Source organism: Mobula hypostoma, chromosome 9, assembly GCF_963921235.1.
Source record: "Mobula hypostoma chromosome 9, sMobHyp1.1, whole genome shotgun sequence".
In the NCBI taxonomy this organism is placed as follows: domain Eukaryota; kingdom Metazoa; phylum Chordata; class Chondrichthyes; order Myliobatiformes; family Myliobatidae; genus Mobula; species Mobula hypostoma.
The window spans coordinates 132,498,696-132,523,296 of NC_086105.1; the positions used below are offsets into that span (position 1 = coordinate 132,498,696).

At 38.0% G+C, this 24,601-nt stretch overlaps 1 protein-coding gene across 3 annotated transcripts in view; it reads left to right on the forward strand.

Annotated features, from left to right (window-relative positions):
* LOC134352073 (Golgi apparatus membrane protein TVP23 homolog A-like) overlaps nucleotides 1–17,093 on the forward strand; it is a 38,564-nt gene extending 21,471 nt beyond the window's left edge. For 2 of the 3 annotated variants that reach the window (XM_063059205.1, XM_063059203.1), the window contains exons 4-7: nucleotides 1,336–1,425; nucleotides 3,303–3,434; nucleotides 9,640–9,768; nucleotides 16,833–17,093. In XM_063059205.1, the coding sequence (XP_062915275.1) occupies nucleotides 1,336–1,425; nucleotides 3,303–3,434; nucleotides 9,640–9,768; nucleotides 16,833–16,877 (396 nt within the window). In that variant the 3' untranslated portion in view covers nucleotides 16,878–17,093. Of the gene's footprint in view, nucleotides 1–1,335; nucleotides 1,426–3,302; nucleotides 3,435–9,639; nucleotides 9,769–13,256; nucleotides 13,291–16,832 lie in introns of all 3 variants that reach the window. The other variant, XM_063059204.1, reaches the window with a different exon arrangement.
* The last annotated feature ends 7,508 nt before the right edge of the window (nucleotides 17,094–24,601 follow it).

Consider the following 24,601-nt stretch of genomic DNA (forward strand, 5'->3'; position numbering starts at 1 on the left):
TCAAAGTGGTATACTGGGGTGTGGCCGCTAACGCATGCAAAGATCTACTTGGACCCACAGGTTAGAGCTGAGTGTTCGGTTTGGACCAAAGATGAGTGATCTCCCCCAGAATGGATACAACAGGTCCCTTCACCAGAGGTGCTATCCCTCCGGGACACTGTTTTACATTTGTACCAGTTTCCTTACTGCAGTATTACTAAGGCAGAGTCAAAAATGACTCTGATTGAACAGAAGAAAGACAAACTATTTTTAGTTCACTTAAAATTCTCTCCTATACCACTAATTTCAACTATGTCTCCAAAAATATGCTTTTCCTGAACTATTTATTGAAAAACATTAAAATCATACTCAGACCTCTTCTCTTAGCAATCTCCATAACTTCATCCATGTGTATCCTCATCGTGATTTAACCTTTTATCTGCATGCTGTCATGCACCACTGAACCAAATGCCTTCTTGGTCTTCCATTGTGTGCCCTTGATAAACTCTACCTTGGTCAAATTGGATTTCCTCTGTCCTGTTCAGCTCACTGGTCATTTTGGTTCTTGGCAGTCTACATCAGGTCATTGTCCCCATCAGACTAAATTAAAGGTTTTTGTGTTGTACTTAATATCTCCATGAATTTGAAACATTCTGGATTCTCCTCAGGCCTTGTTCTTCTGTCAATCTGTACATTTGATCCTCCACACCACTGAGATTTTCTTTCATCTCTGCATTTCACACTCCATCAATCCTTTTAAAGGCTCTCCTGATAAGCTTCCCCAAATTTCTCACTCTGAATTCTTGTCTGTTTCTTCCTTTTGCTTATCATTTGCCAAACCATTGAGCATATTTTGAGCCTTATGTTTTCTAAGTTAGAAATTTAAAGAGTAGTTGGTTTAAACACAGTACCTGCTATTTAGTTTGTGTATTGGGATCTTTCAGCGTCTGGATAAAATATTGAATCAAGCAGACAAGCTTAAGTAGATTTTCGTCTTCATTGGTTGGGCAGTTGTTTCTGCTTTTGCATCAAGCTGATGATTTCTGAACCAGAAAATCCCCGGCTAGGAAGGACCAAACCTATAAAATTATAAGTACTTCTGGTAATCTTGACTCGGAGCACTTCTTTCAATTATGTAATGCATTATAGACTTGAGTCTGTGGTTATAATCTAATACAGGGCTTTGATAACTTGGTCACAGAACAAGTTCTAGGCTCCATAATACCTGATGACACTGAAAATGCTTAATTCCTCTGCTAGTTTATCTAGTGGGTGCTCCTTTTGGCTGCTTACCTACATCTTGGTTAGAGAAAAACTAGATGTAACTAGTGTTTATTTGTAACGTTTTGATTGCAGAATGTAACCGGAAGGCTTTTGGTTGGTTTGCGTTGGTGGAACCAGATTGATGAAGATGGAAAAAGCCATTGGCTCTTTGAAGCAAGAAAGGTAGATAATTTCATTATAAAATCATTCAGTGCAATAATTACTAGCCCAAATTGTTCTTAGTTGAAAGAATTATTTATATTGCTGAAAGTATTCAATTGGTGTATATTTTTGTTAGGTATATTTCTAGTTTTCTTTTGTTAACTGAATTTTCAGTTTCCGTTTCATATTGTGCAAAAAATTTCAGGATTCCTTTTTGTCCAGGAAAATGTCAGTGGTTTTGTTCAAATCACTTAACGAGAGCAGAGGGGATTACTGTTCGCTCATTTATACCTTGAAGAGCTTTCACATGTAAAAATAAAAAATCTCCACGTCAGTTCAGAGTTGCGGTGATGTTTGGCAGAGTCATAGCTAATGCTATTCAAAACTATACAGGCTGTGATCATAAAATTTTAGTACATTTCCCTCTTGTGTATTCCCTTCAGTCACCTTGTAGATCTGGATATGCACGCGATGGCCACTTTATTAGGTACCTCCTATACCTAATAAAGTGACCACTGTGTACTTTTGTGATCTGCTGCTGTAGCCCATCGACTTCAAGGTTTGACATGTGCATTTAGGGATGCTCTTCTGCACACCGCTGCTGTAAAACGTGGTTATTTTTGTTCCTGATGCCTTCCTGTCAGCTTGAACCAGGATGGCCCATTCTCCTCGACCTCTCTTATTAACAAGATGTTTTCATTTACATAACTGTCACTCAGTGGATGCTTTTTATTAAATTGCACCATTCTCTGTAAACTCTAGAGACTGGCACTCAAAATGCTGAAGGAACTCAGCAGGCCAGGCAGCATCTATGGAAATGAATGAATAGTTGCCGTTTTCGGCTCTGGATTTCCAGCGTCTGTAGAATCTTTTGTGTTTATGAAACTCAAGAAACTGCTGTGTGTGAAAATCTTAGAACGGCAGTTTTTGAGATACTGAAACCACCCCGTCTAGGACCAACAATCATTCTATGGTCAAAGTCACTTCGATCGTATTTCTTCCCCATTCTGATGGCTTGGTCTGAACAAGTGAACCTCCTGACCATGTCTGCATGTTTTTATGATTGAATTGCTACCATATGATTGGCTGATTAGAGATTTTCAATAATGAGCAGGTATACATAATAAAGTAGCCACTGAGTGGAGTTGAATAGTAACAGTGAGCAACACTGCAAATTCAGAATATCCCTATTGTCCATAGAACTCTCCTGCTGCTCCCTCAAGCCTTATAAAGCTGATGAAATGTGCATTTTTGCCTATACTGTGTTTCTCCATCAACAATGACTCTCGAGCCCTGTCCTTGCTTTTTGCAGTGGAGCGCTCTGTGTAATAAATGTCAACGTGGTAGAAAGCAAGGTTTCATTTTCCAGGTACCATTGCAAGCAATATATTTGCTTCTAAGGCTTGGTTGTTGCCCATTTCTCAGATCAAATAGAACACAAAGAAAGCTTGTTTCTCTGCATGCTATCGTTATGAATCGAGTTATATCAATCCACGTCTCTTTTCCATTTCTTTTTCACTGTCTTAATGGACAAGTTATAAGTACCAGTTGGTGGAGTATAAAAATGCCTCTCAACACATTTTAAAAATCATCTCGAAATTGCTTCTCACAAAAATAATGCTTGTCCAAATTTTAATCAGCATAATTTTGATAGATGTGATAATTATGGCCATGTTTTCAAATAAAACAAAAAAAAATTATATCCCATATAGTGTATGTTATTACATCAATAAAAGGCATTCTCATTCCTTTCTCCCCCCAATCCATGATCTTCATTTGAATAAAATCCTAATCATTATTTTTCCTGCTATTTCTCATGCTTCCCTCATTCTCGCATGTTTTTTGTTTGAATCATTAAATTCTAATTAAGGGTATGTTGCCTTTCTGTTTACTCACAGACGACCGCAAAGAATAGAGCTACGTCAACAGAGGCAGAGGCTCAGATCTTCTGGCTTGGACTAATTGTCTGTCCTCTGATTTGGACGGTGTTTCTTTTTAGTACTTTGTTTTCCTTGAAGCTGAAGTGGCTGGTAAGGATTATTAAATAGAAATACAGTATGAAATTAAGATTTATTTAAAAAAGGATCTAGTGCTTTCCTGACGTATATGATGAATAAACTCTTCTCGGGCTTCCAGCCAGGTACAGATATAGATTTTAACCGAGATTTCAATTACGGACTCTGCCATCTTCATCAGGGTGATGAGTGGGCATGTCTAGTCCGTAGTATTTAGAACTTTGTTGTCCGTCTCCTCCGATTGGTTAGTTCTCATCCAATCAGGTTCCTGCTGTCCCACCTTGTTTACAAACAAATTCCAGTTCTTACTTGGAGTGAGACCTTCGTCTTTGTTAAAATTCTTTTCCTCTAGTTTTATTTCAGTGGTTTCCTTCAACAGGCAGTCCCAAAAGCCACCAGCACGGCACAGTGATTTTGTGCCGTCAAAGTCAATCCTATGGCCATTGCGAATGCAATGTAAACAAGGTGGGACAGTGGAAATCTGATTGGATGTGGACTAACCAATCAGGAGGGACAAACGACTTGGGTCTAAATACCACCAGATTAGAAATGCCCGGGCAACATCTCTGATGAAAATGGCCGAGTTTGTCATCGAAATGTTGGGTAAAATTGATACCAGTAACCCAAGAAGAGATTATTAGTCCTTTCTTATTTAGTTGGCTAAGAGAAGTTGTTACTATCTTTGTCTTCTGCAAGGAGGATCATTCCTTTGCATTTAGTCAGGCCTGGTTGCTACTAATGCCTGTATATGTTTAGTAGTCAAATGGTTTTGAGGTTCCTTCCTACTCTTCCCAGCCTTTAGTTGCCCTCAAGCTAATGCTGATTGTGTCTGTTCAGGCAGAATGGACTAAAATCATTGAGCAATCTTACATTGTTCAGTGCTTGTCACACTAGTTATATTCTATTTGGGATATCAACGTGAGATGTAATCTTCTGGGGGCTTTGAAGTTATTGTTACTCCGAGAAATAGAGCAGATATCTTGAAGTGGCATCAAAGGATTGGAGACAAGCCAGAAAGACACAAATTAAACTGTGGACTTTGCTTTTCTTTGCCCGTGGTAGTTATGTCTACTGTTGCCTCTAGGCTGCTAGGCTTGATACTATACTTCTGTATTTTTAATTAATGGATGTTTTACAGGGTTCAATTAAATACTAAGCAGGAACTCTTAGAAAATACAAAATTTGTATATTGTACATATTCATCTTTTATCAAATAGGCAACATTTTTATAGGAACATAGGAAGCCTACAGCACAATACAGGCCCTTCAGCCCACAAAGCTGTGCCAAACATGTCCTTACCTTAGAAATTACCTACGTTATCCACAGCCCTCTATTTTCTAAACTCCATGTATCTATCCAGGAGTCTCTTAAAAGAAATTATCGTATCCACCTCCACCACTGTCGTTGGCAGCCCATTCCATGCACTCACCACTCTCTGCATTTAAAAAAAACAACTTACCCCTGACATCTCCTCTGTACCTGCTTCCAAGCATCTTAAAACTGTGCCCTCTTGTGCTAGCTATTTCAGCCCTGATTATCTACACGATCAATGCCTCTCATCATTTTATACACCTCTGTGAGGTCACCTCTCATCCTCTGCCGCTCCAAGGAGAAAAGGCTGAGTTCACTCAACCTATTCTCATAAGGCATGCTCCCCAATCCAGGCAACATCCTTGTAAATCTCCTCTGCACCCTTTCTATGGTTTCCACATCCTTCCTGTAGTGAGGCGACAAGAACTGAGCACAGTACTCCAATTGGGGTCTGACCAAGGTCCTATATAGTTGTAACATTACCCCTCAGCACGTAAACTCAATCCCATGGTTGATGAAGGCCAATACACCGTATGCCTTCTTAACCACAGAGTCAACCTGCACAGCAGCTTTGAATGTCCTATGGACTTGGACCCCAAGATCCCTCTGATCCTCCACATTGCCAAGAGCCTTACCATAAATACTATATTCTGCCATCATATTTGACCTACCAGAATGAACCAGTTCACACTTATCTGGGTTGAACTCCATCTGCCACTTCTCAGCCCAGGTTTGCACCCTATCAATGTCCCGCTGTAACACTATCCACAACACCCCCAACCTGTGTGTCATCAGCAAATTTACTAACCTATCCCTCCACTTCCTCATCCAGGTCATTTATAAAAATCACAAAAAGATGGGGTTGCAGAACAGATCCCTGAGGCACACCACTGGTCACCGACCTCCATGCAGAATATGACCAATCTACAACCACTCTTTGCCTTCTGTGGGCAAGCCAGTTCTGGATCCACAAAGCAATGTCCCCTTGGATCACATGCCTCTTTACTTTCTCAGTAAGCCTTGCATGGGGTATCTTATCAAATGCTTTGTTGAAATCCATATACACTACATCTACCTTCATCAATGTGTTTAGTCACATACTCAAAAATTTCAATCAGGCTCGTAAGGCACGACCTGCCTTTGACAAAGCCATGCTGACTATTCTTAATCATGTTATGCCTCTCCAAACGTTCATAAATCCTGCCTCGCAGGAACTTCTGTATCAACTTAGCAACCACTGAAGTAAGACTCGCTGGTCTATAATTTCCTGGGCTATCGCTACTCCCTTTCTTGAATAATAGAACAACATCTGCAGCCCTCCACTCCTCCAGAACCTCTCCCATCCCCATTGATGATACAAAGATCATTGCCAGACAGTCAGCAATCTCCTCCCTAGCCTCCCACAATAGCCTGGGGTACATCTAGCCTGGTCCCGTTGAATTATCCAAATTAGTGCTTTCCAAGAGCTCTAGCACATCCTCTTTCTTAATATCTACATGCTCAAGCTTTTCAGTTTAAATAATAAAACTTCAAATAACTATTTAGAAAATTCATATATTAAAATTAATTGAGTTAATTTATTTCATTAACCGGTTATTTTTCTTTAAAAATAGTGTTTTCAGAATATGGATAATGTACTGTATATTGTCAGTGAATGAATCCAATTTATATGAATATTTGATTTTTTTCAAGAATGATAATCACCAAAAGAAACTACTAAAAATGAACCAAATATATAACTGAATAGTTCAAGACTTGTAAATGTACCAAAATGGATTAACATCAATCCTTGTCATACTTGATTTTGGCATTTGGGAAAGGGCTAGCAGTCTGGCAAAGTCTTTCTCCTTACCCTTAAATTTTACTTGCATATTTTCTTCTTTCTGGTGACTTGTAGAGCACCCCTTCACAGACCTGTTCTAAATACTCTGGAAGCAGTCAGAATGCTTGATGGCATCTTCAGTATGACAACACACTTGGACGGCTCCAAAAGGCTTTATAACTTTATATAACTTTAATAACATTTATTTTGAAATATAATCACTGCTATATTGTATATTTACTGTCAATAAATTTGCAGAGAAAGTTCCAAGAGCAATATGATCAGAAGATGCATCTAAATGACATCAACTGAAGAGCAGAAATTGGGCTTTACATTGGAGTGAACTCCCTGCACATATTTGTAAAGTGTCATGGGATCTTTCACACTCCTCTAGGGCAGATGGGTTGTTCAGTTTAAATTCTTCTCAAGATGGTTGCCTCTTTGACAGTGCACCACTGTATATATTATTAACAATTACTACTGTACCCCCAAACATCATCAGAGCCCTAGCACCCTCTAGCAACTAGGACATTTTAACCAGTTTACACAGCATTCGTGTGTAATTGTTACCTTATTATAGAACATCGAATAGCACAGTACAGGCCCTTCGGCCCACAATGTTGTGCCGACCTTCAAACCCTGCCTCCCATATAACCCCCCCCACCTTAAAGTCCTCCATATACCTGTCTAGTAGTCTCTTAAACTTCACTAGTGTATCTGCCTCCACCACTGACTCAGGCAGTGCATTCCATGCACCAACCACTCTAAGTAAAAAAACCTTCCTCTAATATCCCCCTTGAACTTCCCACCCCTTACCTTAAAGCCATGTCCTCGTGTATTGAGCAGTGGTGCCCTGGGGAAGAGGCGCTGGCTATCCACTCTAACTATTCCTCTTAATATCTTGTATACCTCTATCATGTCTCCTCACATCCTCCTTCTCTCCAAAGAGTAAAGCCCCAGCTCCCTTAATCTCTGATCATAATTCATACTCTCTAAACCAGGCAGCATCCTGGTAAATCTCCTCTGTACCCTTTCCAATGCTTCCACATCCTTCCTACAGTGAGACGAACAGAACTGGACTCAGTACTCCAAGTGTGGCCTAACCAGAGTTTTATAGAGCTGCATCATTACCTCATGACTCTTAAACTCTATCCCTCGACTTATGAAAGCTAACACCCCATAAGCTTTCTTAACTACCCTATCTATCTGTGAGGCAACTTTCAGGGATCTGTGGACATGTACCCCCAGATCCCTCTGCTCCTCCACCAAGTATCCTGCCATTTACTTTGTACCCTGCCTTGGAGTTTGTCCTTCCAAAGTGTACCACCTCACACTTCTCCGGATTGAACTCCATCTGCCACTTCCCAGCCCACTTCTGCATCCTATCAATGTCTTTCTGCAGACTTGGACAATCCTCTACACTGTCTATTACACCACCAACCTTTGTGTCATCTGCAAATTTGCCAACCCACCCTTCTACCCCGACATCCAGGTCGTTACTAAAAATCACGAAAAGTAGAGGTCCCAGAACTGATCCTTGTGGGACACCACTAGTCACAACCCTCCAATCCAAATGTACTCCCTCCACCACGACCCTCTGCCTTCTGCAGGCAAGCCAATTCTGAATCCACCTAGCCAAACTTCCCTGGATCCCACGCCTTTTGACTTTCTGAATAAGCCTACCGTGTGGAACCTTGTCAAATGCCTTACTAAAATCCATGTAGATCACATCCACTGCACTACCCTCATCTATATGCCTGGTCACCTCCTCAAAGAACTCAATCAGGCTTGTTAGACACGATCTGCCCTTCACAAAGCCATGCTGACTGTCCCTGATCAGACCATGATTCTCTAAATGCCTATAGATCCTATCTCTAAGAATCTTTTCCAACAGCTTAACACAGACGTAAGGCTCACTGGTCTATAATTACCTGGACTTTCCCTACTACCTTTTTTGAACAAAGGGGACAACATTCACCTCCCTCTAATGAAAGTTGCGTTAATTATTGTCTCTGGGCTGCTTGGCTCGATGATATTCTTTTGGCTTGTTAAGTAATGATTACAAATCCTAAGCAGGAGCTCTTACAAGCTGTTTGAATTCTATATTTTAGGTTTTCATATATTTAAGAGTTTTTAATGTTAGGTATTAAATAGAATTATTGGTATCTTCTCACCTGGACTTCCCTGTATTATAGTAGGTGTGGTTTTTGGTTCCAAATAAGATCATTCTTTATCCATTGCACTTCAAAAAAAAAAGACTCGACTAAAGGCTTGAATCTTCCTTTATAATGTAGTTCAGCAATAATTTATTTTTGATTTTATGATTGCTATAAATTTAAAATATTCCAAAAGGGAACCTTATAAGTGTAATTATCAAGTTAATTTACTTGTATTAAACACCAAGAGTTTAGTGGGTGGCATGGTAGCATAGCAGTTAGTGCAGTCACTTTGCAGTGCCAGTGATTGGAAGATTGGGTGTGATTTCCACCACTGTCTGTAAAGGAGTTTGTATATTCTTCCAGTGACTGTGTGGGTTTCCTCCTACATTCCAAAGATGTACGGGTAGGGTTAGTGAATTGTGGGCAAGCTTTATTACTGCCTGAAGTGTAGTAACACTTGCAGGCTACCACCACAACAATCCCCAGACTGTGTTGGTCGTTGACATAACAACCACACACTTCATTTATTTTTCGACGTACACATGACAAATAAAGATAATTTTTTTCTCTATACAGCATGCTGATATTGCAAAGAAAATATAGCAGTGCCTTTTGAGTTTTAACAGTTTTGTTCATTGAATATGACCAAATAATTTAATAATTGCCATCAAACTTGCAACACACTAGGAAAATAGCATCCAGTGTAACTCCTTAATTCCAGATTTTTGATTAGCAGGTCATGACATTGTTACAAGTTTGAGTTAAGAAAATAATTTTAGAAAAGTACAGTGTTGTATCACATTTGTGTATTTCTAGAAATGGATTACTACCATTAAATGAATTCATGCTTTTTTTTAATGAATGTGTCTGCTTATTCTGAATTAGCTTACACATTTATCTTTATCCACTAATTTACTTGGCTTGCAGGCTTTGGTAATAGCAGGACTTTCCTTGCAAGCAGCTAATCTGTATGGCTATATCCGCTGTAAACTTGGAGGCACCAGGAATATCACAAGAGCAGCATCAACATATCTAGGCCAACAACTCTTCCAGAGGGTAAGGCTGAGAGCATGTACAGCAAAATGAACATTATTTACTTGGAAGAAAATTGTTCACATAAAGTGCTTTCAAAATATGAAACCTTGAAATTCTTAATATGCACAAAGCAATTCTGTAAAGTTGTAATCAGACTTGTCGTAAGAGTTGTAGGGCTAAATAAGATCAGATCTATTTGCATTTTTATTCTGTGATTGAATAGAGCCTCCTTTGGGGAAGTAAGTATTTCTCCAGTTGGAGATTTGACCAAATGAGTTACATTGACCTGAGGACAAAATACTTAAATGCAGAGAGCTCAGTTCTAATCTATAGGTGTAGTTGCATTCATTTATATATGTGTGCAAGTTATATTTGACAAGAAATTATGAGTTTAGATTGTCAATCATGTGGGAGACAATGTTGGAGGAATGTTGTGTAACCTAACTGCAAGCTCAATGAGATTTAATTCACTTCTGTTTAGTAAGGTGCTGGGGAAACCATCCTCTTTTGCCCGCAAGAAAATGAATCTCAGGGTTATATATGGTGACATACAAGTACTTTGAAATAAATTTACTTTGAACTTTCTTTTGGGAAACAGGATTATTTAAGGCACAATCAATGTGGTAATTGCAGTGAAAGTCGTTATCACTTTTAACGGCACTGCTTTGCTCAGTTTTTAACAGTGCAAGTAGATTTTCGTGATCACTTTCTAGCAAATTCCTGACTAAATATGCTTATTTATGTAAGTATCAGGAACCATTTCCAGAGATACCTTGTATTGGGACGGTTTCCTGAACGTGCAGTCTTCAAAGCTAAAATAGAGATACAAGATTATTTTAGTTAATACTGCTCATCTGCAATTTCTCAGTATGATTTTATAAACTCCAAAGACACCAGTTTTGACACTACACGTCAATTCAGCAGGAGTAGTTTGCTCGCATCACAGAAATACAGTAGTGCTGTTATTCTTTTGATAGTCTCTTGGCCAATTTGAAGTACAGGTGTTCATAGGAAACACTGAACAAATGGGCTGCTTTGATCTGACTTCCCCATCCATGTTCATACTGCCTACTGTTTACTACGTGGTTTTACATAAAATTTTCAACTTCAACTCCCATCAAAAATATTACTAACTTTTCAGTGATGTCCATAAATCAGTGCTTACTAGCTGCCTGGGCCCAAGAACTTGTAAAGAATTGATTAATCATTATTAATTAATTAATATTCAAAATAATCCAACTTTGAAGGAAGTTGAGGATGAAGAGGTGTGAGCTCAAAAGCAGGGATAAATAAAGAAATAACTTAAAATGTAAAATTAACTAGCGCTTGAATACATTGTTACTTTGCAATTTGCAGTGCAGTTACTAATATTTCTTATTACTTATGTATTGTATTTCTTTTCTCAAAGACTGAGGAAATTTGACAAATCGATGAAGCCAAAGTAGTAATTTGAACAGGATTGGGTTATTTAATAATAATAAAATTAGCTTTTATTTCTATTTAAATCTACCTCCATCATTACATCATTTGGGCGCCACAGTAGTATAGCGGTTAGCATGATGCTATTACAGCTTGGGATGTTCCGCAGTTGGAGTTCAGTTCTGGTGTCGTCTGTAAAGAGCTTGTATGTTCTCTCTGCAACCACATGGGCTTCGTCTGGATGCTCCTGTTTCCTCCCATAGTCCAAAAGTTAATTGGTCATTGTAAATTGTCCTGTGATTAGGCTAGTGTTAAATAGTTTGTTTGCTGCGTGTTGCTGCTTGGAGGGCTGGAAGGGCACCAAAGTGTGAAATGTGAATACTTAGAGTGAATTTTACAGTACACAGGTAGATTTTTCAATTAAAATAACAGCTTTTGGCATTATTGATCAGAAGATTGTGGAAATTTGCATTGGATCCTTGATCAAGACTTGCATTTCAGTCAATAAATAAATCTGCTTGTTTGCAACAAATGCGTGAACAATGATGCACTAGTATATGACACCGAGCATTTTCCACTTCTACATGTGGCAGGTTCCCTTTGTTCACTTAGTAAAAGTTGGGTATTCGTGGTTGATAACTGGTGATCTGGAAATCAAATTCAGCTTAAAAACACTGGTAGTTTACAACCACTTCAAACTCTTAGGCCTTGATAGCTGAGGAAAAAAATTCAAAACATGTTAGGTTATGTCCACATAAGAAACTCACAATGGCATCAGGAGTAGGAAAATAACCTACAAAATGCGTCAAGTATCTCACTGAAAGAGGAAAAGCAAGTAGAAAGTTTCAGGGACAATTAGCGAATGGCTATGCAGAGTATCATGAAGTTGTTAACTTATTTGCCTTCACTTTTTTGAGAGAGAGCAGTTTCTAGGCAAAACATTTTGTCTCAGAAGAGGTCACTCAGATTTCCAAGCACCACTAATTGAATGAATATAAGAATGTATACACGTGTGCATGTACTTAAGAAGCTGCACTGCGGGGACGTTAACCCATCAGATCATCATCACGGACATGATGTAAGCAGATCTCAAGCCACACTACTATGGACATAGATCATGGCTTAATAATTTAGGAATTTCATGTTACATAGGTTCATGTGCTTTGTTGAATAAAGATAGAATCCAAAATCATAACTGGGAATTTCTTCAGAAAATGCAGAAAAAGGGGTGCTGTGGTAGTGTAGCAGTTAGCATGACGCTATTCCAGCTCGGGACATTCTGAAGTTCAAAGTTCAATTCTGGCACCATGCTGTAAGGAGCTTGTACATTCCCCCATCAGTTTTCCCCAGGTGCTGCGATCTCCTCCCACAGTCCAATGAAGTACCAGCTAGTTGGTTAATTGGTCATTGTGAATTGTCCTGTGATTAGGTTAGGGTTAATCAGGTTTGTCGGGGGTTGCTGGTGCAGTGTGGCTCAGAGCCAAAAGGGCCTACTCCGTGCTGTATCGCTAAATAAAATCAGAGCTTTGCTTTTCTCATCTGCTGTACTCGTTATGGGCATCTATCCCAGGATTTCCTCAACTTGGAAAATAATTAATTAATATACTTAAAAGAAAAATTAAGAGGTTCTCATAAGGGGTAAGCCTGTTGTATCTCGTGCAGTCTGTTGGTTGGTACGAAATGGGTGACAGAAGTTCCAGTATGGTTGGTGGGAGGTCTATACTCATGGTAAGCTGTCATCAACAATCATAATGATAATGACAAAAAAGGCTTCCCTGATCAATGTCTGAAATGGGTATATAGCCAATCATATACTGGGAATGCCAGACATACATCTGGCATTAATAATGCCCCTATATAATGGTTATTGCAGGCTACCATCGGGTAATAAGCTTGTAAAAGGTAATTAGATGATGAAGTTTTTCATGTCAGTGTTGGGTTTCTGTTCTGGTTCTCCATGTTTTATATCGGTTTGAATTCTTAGAAAAATCATTGCCCTTTAAAAGCATGACAGAGGGCATTTACATTAGTATGTGAATTTGATTTTATTTGTTTGGTTTTAATCTCTAACTCCTGGTCATCTGTTACAGTCGGACATCATATTTGGAGAGCTGTAAGCTACAGGTAATGCAGCAGATAGTGCCCATATTGCCCTCTCTCCGTGTTGTTCATAGAGAAAAGGAAGATGAACCAGATGAACAATTAAGTGTGGCATTAACTGAATTTTCTCTGCTGACTGGTTGATTTTCAATGCAAAGGGAGTGGAAAAACCTTGAATGTTAAAAATTCAATTAATTTCAATTCAACAATGGGGGCAATACTTGCATTTGAGAAGTAATACAAAAAATAATATTTTAAAGACATTTTATTACTGTGAATATTTTAATAAAATCAAGAGCTGTAGGGAGTTTCATGTTAACAATCAAAAATTGTATCTTAAAATCTTTAAATAGAAGGCATGTAATCAAAGCAGTATTTTTTTAAGGGGTGTCTTGAAGATTGAATGGATGGGATAATATGGGGGGGGAATGATAGAATTCTTAAGAGCTGTAGATAGAAGAGAAACACAGGACAAGCATTGTCTGTAGTATCTGCAGATTTCCACGTGTTTGCGTTGTCTGTAGGAATGCTGAATTCTTCACAGGGCTGTAAAGCTGGTGAAGGGACGAAATTTAAAGAATTCTCAACAATTTAAGGGGATGTAGGATGATGAATGAACGATACGGTATAACTTGGGTTCAAGCAGTTTTGAATAGCTGGAGTTTATGGAGTACAAAGATGGCCAATAAATGGTTTGAGGCAGGAAACCATGATGAAGTTAAACATTTAGCATCATCAGATGTGGCACAACAGAAGAAACGGACTTGGATTTCTGTGGTGGTAACATCCTCAAAGACTTGAGATGGAAGGGTAGTTTGTGCAAGGAAGTCAAAAATGTCTCATTCTGAAGGAAGGATGATTCAGATCAGAACAAAACTTGAGCTCTGAACATATTCATTGCAGTACTTGAGTAATGTTTTAAATTTGCATTTATAATTATTGTTAAAAAATCAGAATGACTAATGTCCTTGCTGAATGCACTGCAGTCATTTTTGTCTTCTAATACATTTATTTTTCATTTTAAATAATGCCATCCTACCACTGATTAAGGTAAGGAACAATCAGTTGAACAGTTAGTGGGATGACATCTTTCAGACCATCCCGGGGTGGATATAAAATCTCAAAATTCGAACAGCAGGAGAGTTCTCACTATCCTGGCCATAATTACAGTTCATATATCACCTAATAATCTCATAATTACCACACTGTTTTTGAGGCCCTGGACGGATAAGCAGCTGTACTATCTATGTCTAAATCACCCTGAATTCCAAACTCTACTTCACTCAAAAGTTCCTGCTCCAGGACTGGCATGAGATTTTGCTTCACACACAATATAAATGAAAATGTATTAAAAAACATTGTGGGTGCATGGTACTGTGAATCTTTTGGCTGCCGGTGAATTTCTGGCCTAATCTTGCTTATTCTCGTAGATTATTTCATGTTCAACTGCACTTCTTTCCCAAAATTTTAAAAGGATATGTTTACACAGTCTATTTGTGATCTCAGTTTCATGATTTATTTTGAACTGGACCTTATTCATCAATTTGTTTTTCACTGGGCATTACAATGAAAGTATCTGGCAACAGTTTTATACCAACTAAACTGGTTCTACTTACTCTGCTTAATTCAATCTGTTTAGAGAAGCCTAATTGGCTGGATTTCATCCTTTCATTTATTATAAATATTAGTTATGTTTCCTTTAATTCTCTTCCTTGGGTTTAAGTACATGCTTTAGATTCAGTTTGGGTTTTTTTTTTAAAATCAGTGATATGTAGGTTGTAGATGGATACAATTCTGAAATTAATTCAGATTATTAACAGGAACCTCTTGTCTAATAACGAATGAATTTCAGATGTATTCCGTGCGGCAAATTAGTTTTAGTGAAAGATTAAATGGATTCACAAAGCTTACTCTATGCTCAATTTGAGCATGATTGTATATTAATCGTAGTCTTGTATACTCTCAATAGGTCTGCAGCTTGTATATCTCTCCAGTTTCTCCTAATTTCAACTTGAGTCATGGAAGATGATTAAAAATCTTTTTGAAATAATTGAATAGAGTGCAATTTATAACTTTCAAATTAGTGTGCTAAAGTTGAGTCTGTGTTTTCACAGGTCTGTTCCCTATAAATATTTGCATTTGTAGCTAAATTCTTCTCATACCGAACTTCAATTATTTTTGATCCAAAGCCTTTGATGTTACTACTGTGCCTAATGGTAAAATTAAAGTATCTAGTTGTTTTGGTTCATTTTTAATTACACACTAAATCCTAGATCAGGAGTAAATTAATGTAATTTCAATAAGTACAAACCTTAACATTTCTTCTGTTTAATGAATCTTATTAACTTCAATCTTTAAAATGCCAATTGCCTTCCCCCAGGTTCATCCAAAACAGTTTCTGTATGCAAACCAGTTTCAAAGATTGTTGGCAGTCAGTAACATCCTTAAATTTATGGTACGACGGGTGATGGTATGATTAGATTCAAGCGGGAACCAGATGACTGAAGTAGCAGGTGGCTTTTGTATGGTGAGCAAAGAGACATGATGATGGGTAGAACAACAGGAATTCTGCAGATGCTGGAAATTCAAGCAACATACATCAAAGTTGCTGGTGAACGCAGCAGGCCAAGCAGCATCTATAGGAAGAGGCGCAGTCGACGTTTCAGGCCGAGACCCTTTGTCAGGACTACAATGATGGGTAGAAATTTGCTTAAGATTGGGGGACCAGAATGAAGATAGTCTCAGTATTAAGAATTGAAGAAATGCATTAGCTGTGTGTATTCAAGAGTGAAGTGTTAATAGTTTCTCTCCATTCAACATGCATGTTTGTGGTGAAGTAACACTGGTAATCTGTTCTACATTATTTATAAAAATGTAAAGAATCTGATTCCAACTGATTATTGTGACACAGAGTCTTTGTTTCCAAAACAACTATTTACTTACCTGGCTCTTTGAAGGCATCCTTGGCTCAACAATGACATTCCTTTTATTTCTGTCTATACCTTGGAACATTTATGCTGTACTTGTATATATAAAGCAAAGCTTTTACTGGATGACAAATATTATCCAATGCAGTTGGCTAGATGATTGAAACAGAGCTAAACTGACCACGGACCATCTACCATTTCCTCTAATTTCGAACAACCACCATTGTTGTATCCCTGTGTGAAGAATCTCAAGTCACCAAAACAAAGCACTTATTAAAATTATGTAAATATGTGAGTACATTCTCGAAGTCCCTGATAGGTCCTCAAATACAGAAGCATTAAAAAATGGGCCAGACCGTACTGGCAGTGACTCTTGCCCAAGGGATGCTGAGCGATAAATGCTGGTGTATTTATCACTTTGCTGCAATGCAGGTCTCTACCAGCATTCCCCATGCTCTTTGCCACTCCAAACCAACACATGTCTGGGAAAAAAAGTTAACAATTCATTTTGAGTGAGAATTCCTGGCTAAAATGAAAAACAAAATGAGCTTTCAATTTTTAGATCTTCAGGGGCCCATTAAGTATCATGCAAATGCCTAGTCATTATTACTAAAGATTTCATTTTTTATTTCCTCCCAGACATCTTGGAACACCAGCAATGAGAAAAGAAAACACTTCAGTTAAGTTTGTCGGTGATGAAGGTCTGCAAGTATTGCATCAACCAAGTGGATTTACTTTTAAGCAGCTGCTGTTAACACGTGTTGTGAATAGAACCGTGGATGTCATTAATATAGATGTCAGATCAAGACAGTTTAATTGTTATAAATTTTGGAAAATGTTTTGAAAGTGCAGTGCCTTGCTTACAGTTAGTTAACAAATACACTAATAAATTAATCCTTTACATGATATTGTCTAATCTTGTATAATTCAAACTTGTCATTTGCACACTTATACTCAAAGATATTGAAATTTCATAAGCATCCACAATATTTTTTCAGGCACAGTTCCAAACCTTACCATTTTTTCAATGAGGAAACAAAAATACATCAATTCCCTTTAAATTCTATCCAAAACCCTAAATCTGTCCCATTGTTACTGTTAAAGTAAATAGGAAAGACTTATTTCCCTTATAGTAGCTACACAGTTTCATGCACTTTCTTAACCTTCATATACAGTGGCATGCAAAAGTTTGGGCACTCCTGGTCAAAATTTATGTTACTGTGAATAGCTAAGCGAGTAAAAGATTTCCTAATTTCCGAAAGGCATAAAAGTTAAAGATGACAGATTTCTTTAATATTTTAAGCAAGATTGCTTTTATTTCCATCTTTTAGTTTCAAAATAACAAAAAAGGAAAAGGGCACAAAGCAAAAGATTGGGCACCCTGCATGGTCAATACTTAGTAACACGCCCTTTGGCAAGCATCACAGCTTGTAAATGTTTTCTGTAGCAAGCTAAGAGTCTTTCAATTCTTGTTTGGGGGATTTTTGCACATTCTTCCCTGCCAAAGTCTTCAAGTTCTATGAGATCCTTGGGCCGTCTTGCATGCACTGCTCTTTTGAGGTCTATCCACAGATTCTCAATGATGTTTAGGTCGGGGGACTGTGAGGGCCATGGCAAAACCTTCAGCTTGCGCCTCGAGGTATTCCACTGTGGATCTTGAGATGTGTTTAGGATCATTATCCTGTTGTAGAAGCCATCCTCTTTTCATCTTCAGCTGTTTTACAGATGGTGTGATGTTTGCTTTCAGAATTTGCTGGTATTTAATTGAATTCATTCTTCCCTCTAACAGTAAATGTTCCCCGTGCCACTGGCTGCAACACAAGCCCAAGGCATGATTGATCCACCCCTGTGCTTAACAGTTGGAGAGGTGTTCTTTTCATGAAATTATGCACAATTTTTTCTCCAAACATACCTTTGTTCATTGCGGCCAAAAAGTTCTATTTTAACTTCATCGGTCCACAGGACTTGTTTCCAAAATGCATCAGGCTTGTTTAGATGTTCCTTTGCAAACTTCTAACGCTGAATTTTGTGGTGAGGATGCAGGAAAGGTTTTCTTCTGATGACTCTTCCATGAAGGTCATCATATTTGTGCAGATGTCGCTGCACAGTAGAACAGTGCACCACTACTCCAAAGTCTGCTAGATCTTCCTGAAGATCTTTTGCAGTCAAATAGGGGTTTTGATTTGCCTTTCTAGCAATCCTACGAGTAGTTCTCTCAGAAAGTTTTCTTGGTTTCCCAGACCTCAACTTGACCTCTACTGTTCCTATTAACTGCCATTTCTTAATTACATTACGAACTAAGGAAACAGCTACCTGAAAACACTTTGCTATCTTTTTATAACCTTCTCCTGCTTTGTGGGCATCATTTATTTCAGAGTGCTAGGCAGCTGCTTAGAGGAGCCCATGGTTGCTGATCGTTGGGGTAAGGTTTGAGGAGTCAGGGTATTTATAAAGCTTTAAAATTTGCATTACCTGGCCTTTCCTAATGATGACTGTGAACAAGCCATAGCCCTAACAAGCTAATTAAGGTCTGAGACCTTGGTAAAAATCTGAGAGCTCAAATCTCTTGGGGTACCCAAATTTTGCATGGCGCTCCTTTCCTTTTTTTCCACTCTAAAATTGTACAAAACAAAAATAATACAGTAATCTTGCTTAAAATGTTGAAAAGAATGTTTCGGAGAGGACTTCCGGGTCATCAAGGGAATAGCGGCGTAAGGAAAAGGTCTCTCGACAAAAAAGAAGGTAAACTGCCCCAAAATCGAAATTAGACAAATACTTAATATTGTATAACTATATTAATAAAAGGGGCAAGGATGATGCCTAAGAACAAGATTAAAAAGTCCGCTCTGAAGGCTGATAGGCCTTCAAAGAGACGCAGCAAGGCGACGGGCCTAGCTCCCCCACGGCAAGCCAGGATGAAGATGAGGAGGAATCAGTGAATCTGTCTTTGATTCTCAGAGAGATTCCGAGTAGATAGCAAACAGTTGGAAGATATTAAAGGAGAAATAGTAAAAACTAATTTGAGGTTAGATGAAGCCAAAATGAGGATTGTAGGAATTGAGGAGAGGCTGCAAAATGCAGAGGAAGTGATAGCAGAAATGCTAAAGCTACAAGAGCAGTTCCAGTGGAAGCTAATAGACCAAGAAGGCCGCTCCATAAGGGAAAATCTGAGGATCTACGGAGTTCCCGAAGGAACTGAAGGTAAACCCGGATTGATGATTCCCTTCGTGGAGAAGCTGCTTAGAGAGAACCTTGATATACCGGACGCAAAAGACCTACAGATAGAAAGGGCTCACCGCGCGGTGGCACCACAGCCTCCGGCAGGTGCCCAGCCCAGGTCAATTCTGGTCAGATTTCTCAGTTACAGAATGAAGGAAGAGGTGCTTAAACGGGCATGGCAAAAGAAAGGTTTCATGTGGAGCAACTGTAAAATCAGTTTAGACCACGATTATGCACAGGGGATTCTTGCCAGACGGAAAGAATATACGGAAACATGGAGGGTCCCGAAGGAAAACAACATCAGATTTCAGACCCTGTATCCAGCTCGGCTGAGAGTCTTTTACGACGAAGGGACAAAAACTTACGCTACGCGGAGGAGGCAACGTCGGACCTGGCGGACCAGGGACTACCTATTAAAGTTATCACCGAACCAGAGTCGCTACTGGAGAGGATTCGGCAGAAGTCATGGCAGCCAGTGTGGCGAGGACGCTCCACACGAACCAGAGTGTCAAACTACAAGGAAAAGCTGCAAATATTCAGAAGCGAATGTACAGATTAATTAAGAGAAATGACTGAAAAGAGTAAATCGGACTTAAAGGTAAAATGAAAGCTGGTAACTGAAAATAAACTGGACGGAATAACTTGAATGATAGCAATATGGTCGAGACATAAATGGGAGAAAATTCTCTGATTATTCACACTGTGGAGGGCCCTCTAACACAGGGTGAAGATAGAGGTTATCCCTCTGAACTGAGGCGGGTCGGTGCTCAGGCCTCACTGTTGGAAGTCGGGAAAAATTTTCAAATGTTATACGTTCAAAAATGTCTAGGGTGTGGTTATATGTCTTGGTTTACTGTTGAGAAGGGATTGCTTACTGTTTGGTTAGAAAAAGTTTTTTTTTCTACTAGAGAAAAATGCAAATTGAATTGGTAAAAATAATTTCCTATAATGTTAATGGGGTTTTGAATCCAATTAAAAGAAATAAGATTATGTCTAAATTGAAAAAAGAGAGGGCACAAATAGCTTTCTTCCAGGAAACACATATGAGCCAATCTGAACATGGAAAATTAAAAAGAATGGGCTTTAAGCATGTATTTTATTCATCATATAAATTGAGCCACAAAAGAGGGGTAGCTACTTTAATATCAAGTACTCTTAATTATGATCATATTTCAGAGACTAAAGACAAAGATGGACGATTTGTAAAAATTACAGGAAGAATAGAAGGTACAGAAATAACATTGCTGAATGTTTATGCTCCACCAGGTTGTGAATGGTCATTCTATAGACACATTTTTGACCTAATGGTCAGTTCTCAAGGGGTACTAATCTGTGGAGGGGATTTTAATATTAGGTTAAATCCTGCATTAGATTCTTCAAGAATAGCTACGCAGAATAAACTTCTGACTCGGAAAATGAATTTATTGATGGAGGAGTTGGGAATTATAGATGTGTGGAGGGAATTACACCCCACTAGTAAAGATTATACACATTACTCTTTCCCTCATTCAGCCTATTCAAGGATAGACTATTTCTTTATATTTAATACAGATAGACTCAGGATAAAAAACTGTAATATTGCAACAATTGATCTGTCGGATCATAGTCCAGTCTCTATGTCTCTAATCCTGGAAAGGAAAATGAGGAAAACACTATGGAGGTTAAATTCACATATACTCAATAACCTGAAAGTAATGGAGAGATTAAGGGGAGAAATCAAAGAATACCTAGACCTTAATGACACGAGAGAAACATCACCAGTGATCTTATGGGATACATTGAAAGCTGTACTGAGAGGAAAAAAATATTTCTATTACCACTCACATGAAAAAAATCAATGCACAAAAATTAGCAGACCTTCAAGGAAAATTAAAACAATTTCAAGTTGTAGATAGCAACAAAATGTGATTCTAATGTAAAACAGGAAATTAGGAAATTGCAAAGTGAAATTGATGATATTTATACATTGGAAACTCAAAGAAATTTTCTTTACCTGAGACAAAAGAATTATGAAGTAGGAGGTAAATCAGCTAGATTATTAGCATATAAATTACAAAAACAAGTAGACAATACAATTCATAAAATAAAGAATCCAAAGACAAAGCTTGTGGAGATTACAGTAGGGAAAATTCAAGAGAGTTTTGAAACATATTATCGAGAGCTGTACTCCCAACCCCAGGCCTCCAATGAGCCCTATATAGACTCTTTATTGAATTCTTTAGATCTACCTAAACTTACAGATTTACAAAATGAATGCCTATTAGAACCAGTAACTGCCAAGGAACTGAATGTGGCCATCTCTAGATTAAAGGCTGGAAAGTCTCCAGGTTCTGATGGGTTTACCTCAGGGTGGTACAAATCGCTGAAGTCACAGTTAACCCTATTACTACTTAACACCTTTAAATGGATCTTGCAGAGAGAAGAAACTCCACCTTCCTGGAGAGAAGCGATTATTTCAGTTATTCCTAAAGAGGGTAAAGATAAACTAGAATGTGGCAATTATCGGCCAATTAGTGTTCTTAATTTAGATTACAAACTATTTACATCTATATTAGCGCGCAGATTGGAAAAGCTTTTACCTGGCCTAATCCATTTAGACCAGACTGGATTTATTCAACAAAGACAAACACAGGACAACATAGGGAGAACTCTACACATATTAGAACAGGTTAATAAGAACGAGACAGAGACAATGGTAGTAGGATTAGACGCTGAGAAAGCTTTTGATTCAGTTAGTTGGGCATTCCTATACAGAGTGTTAGGAAGATTTGGCTTTCAAGAAAAGTTTATTAAAGTAATTCAGACTCTATATGACAGCCCTACAGCCCGAATTAAGATAAATGGGGACCTCTCTGACTCCTTCATCTTAGAGAGAGGCAGTAGACAGGGATGCCCAATTTCTCCTCTCCTTTTTGCGCTATACATTGAATCACTTGCCCAACTAGTAAGACAGAGCAAAATCGTAAAAGGTATCAAGGTGGCAGGGATTGAACAGAAAGTGGCGTTATTCGCAGATGACGTGTTAGTCTATCTGAGTGAACCAGAAAAATCATTTATAGGATTGTTTACACTGTTGGATGACTTTGGGAAAATATCAGGTTATAAAATAAATGTAAAGAAAACGCAGATTATGTCCCTAAATTATACACCACCCAAAAAACTGCAGGATATATATGATTTTAGTGGGAAGCTAAATCATTAAAATATTTAGGAATAACCTTGCCGAAGGATCTTTCAACGCTGTCACAGGTAAATTATGGGCCATTAATCTCAGAGATAAAAGCAGATATGCATAGATGGAATCTTATCCCCTTTTTAAGTTTAAATTCAAGGATAAATACTACAAAAATTAATATTCTCCCTCAGTTACTGTATCTTTTCCGGACTTTACCTGTGGAGGTGGATGATAATCAATTCAGGGAATGGGACAAATGGATTTCCCGCTTCATCTGGCAAGGAAAGAAACCTAGAATTCGATATAACACCTTACAGTTAGGGAAGGAAGGAGGAGGTATGGTTCTTCCTTGCTTGAGAAATTATTTTTATGCTTCACAGATAACCCCTCTGTTATATTGGTGTAATAGGGAATATAAGGCTAGATGGAAAGAAATAGAATTTGGATTGACAGTTTTCCTCTACAGGCCTCAATAGCTGACAAAGGATTGATGGCCCAATTGGAAAAGTTTAAAAACAGTTGGATAAATCTTACATTAAAAGTATGGCAGAAGGTGGTTAATTAATGTGGAATCAATAACATATTAAAACTTTTCAGATGGTGTGCATATGATACTGAATTCCTTCCCAACAGAGGAGATAAAAGATTTGAACTATGGATAAAGAAAGGTCTTACAACCTACCTCTCATTTATACATAAAATAGTATTACAAAGTTTCCAATTCCTGCAGGACAAACAGGGCCTAGAACACAATGACTTTTTTAGGTACCTTCAAGTACGACACTATGTTAACCAGAGTTGTAGATATACAGACCTATCAACAGTAGAATTAGAATTTTTCAAGATTCTGAATTCGGCTTGCAGTTCAATACCTAGTAAATCAGTTTCTCGATTATATAATGCACTCTCCCATGCTAAAAATATAAACACATTGTATATTAAAGAGAAGTGGGAGAAAGAAGCGGGGTTGGTACTTTCAGAGGAGGCTTGGGGGAAAATATGCAGCTTTCAGTGGTCTTCGACTAACTCTTTGATTTGGAGATAACATTGTTGGAAAAATATTATAAGATACTTCAAGACCCCATATCAGGAAAAATATAAAGACACAAACGTGACGTGTTGGAGAAGGTGCGGCTCCAAGGAGGCAAATCATTTCCATATTTTCTGGGATTGCCCTAAATTAAGTTTATATTGGAAAGGTATTCATAGAACATTAGTTAAGGTACTTAAGACCCAGATACCTCTGAACTTTGAGACACTCTATTTGGGGCATGTATTGTTTCTTGAACAGAAGAAAGATATAAAGTTGCTGCAGGCCCTTTTAGCGGCAAGTAAGAAATCAATCACTAGAAAGTGGCTAAATCCAATACCACCTACATTAGAAGATTGGCATGAAATTATCTTGGAAATATTTAAAATGGAAAAGATGACTTACTCCCTGAGAATTCAAAAGGAAAAACTTTATCAAATCTGGAATAAATGGATTGAATATATAACCCCAATGCGAGCAGACTTTAGATGACTCTTCTAATGATTTATACTGCTCTCCTCATCAACACAGTAATATTGCTAACGTAAGCACCCCTGGTCTAAAAGTTTACTGTTTTTGTTTTTTTTTTGGAAAATAGAGAATTAACACAAGTAAAGGAAAAGATTTAGGAAAGGGATAAAAAAATGATAAAATTAAGTAAATAAGTACATAGGGATTGGATAATTATGTTTGGGGGCAGGAGCAAGCATGAACAAGTTAGGATATAAACACCTACAATGGTTGTTACATAGGCTTACACACAACATTTTGGACCAGAAGAAATGGTCCAGAAGAGATATATGGAAATTATTATTAATCCACTATTATTGCTATTTTTCTTAACAACTAATATCATTACTTAGCCTAATAGATTAGAATTTCAACTGTACATAATTATCTATTTAAGTGTCTAATTTCTTTTTATATCTTAGTGTACTTAGGAATGTATAAATAATTATAGTTTTATACATATAAAAAAAATGG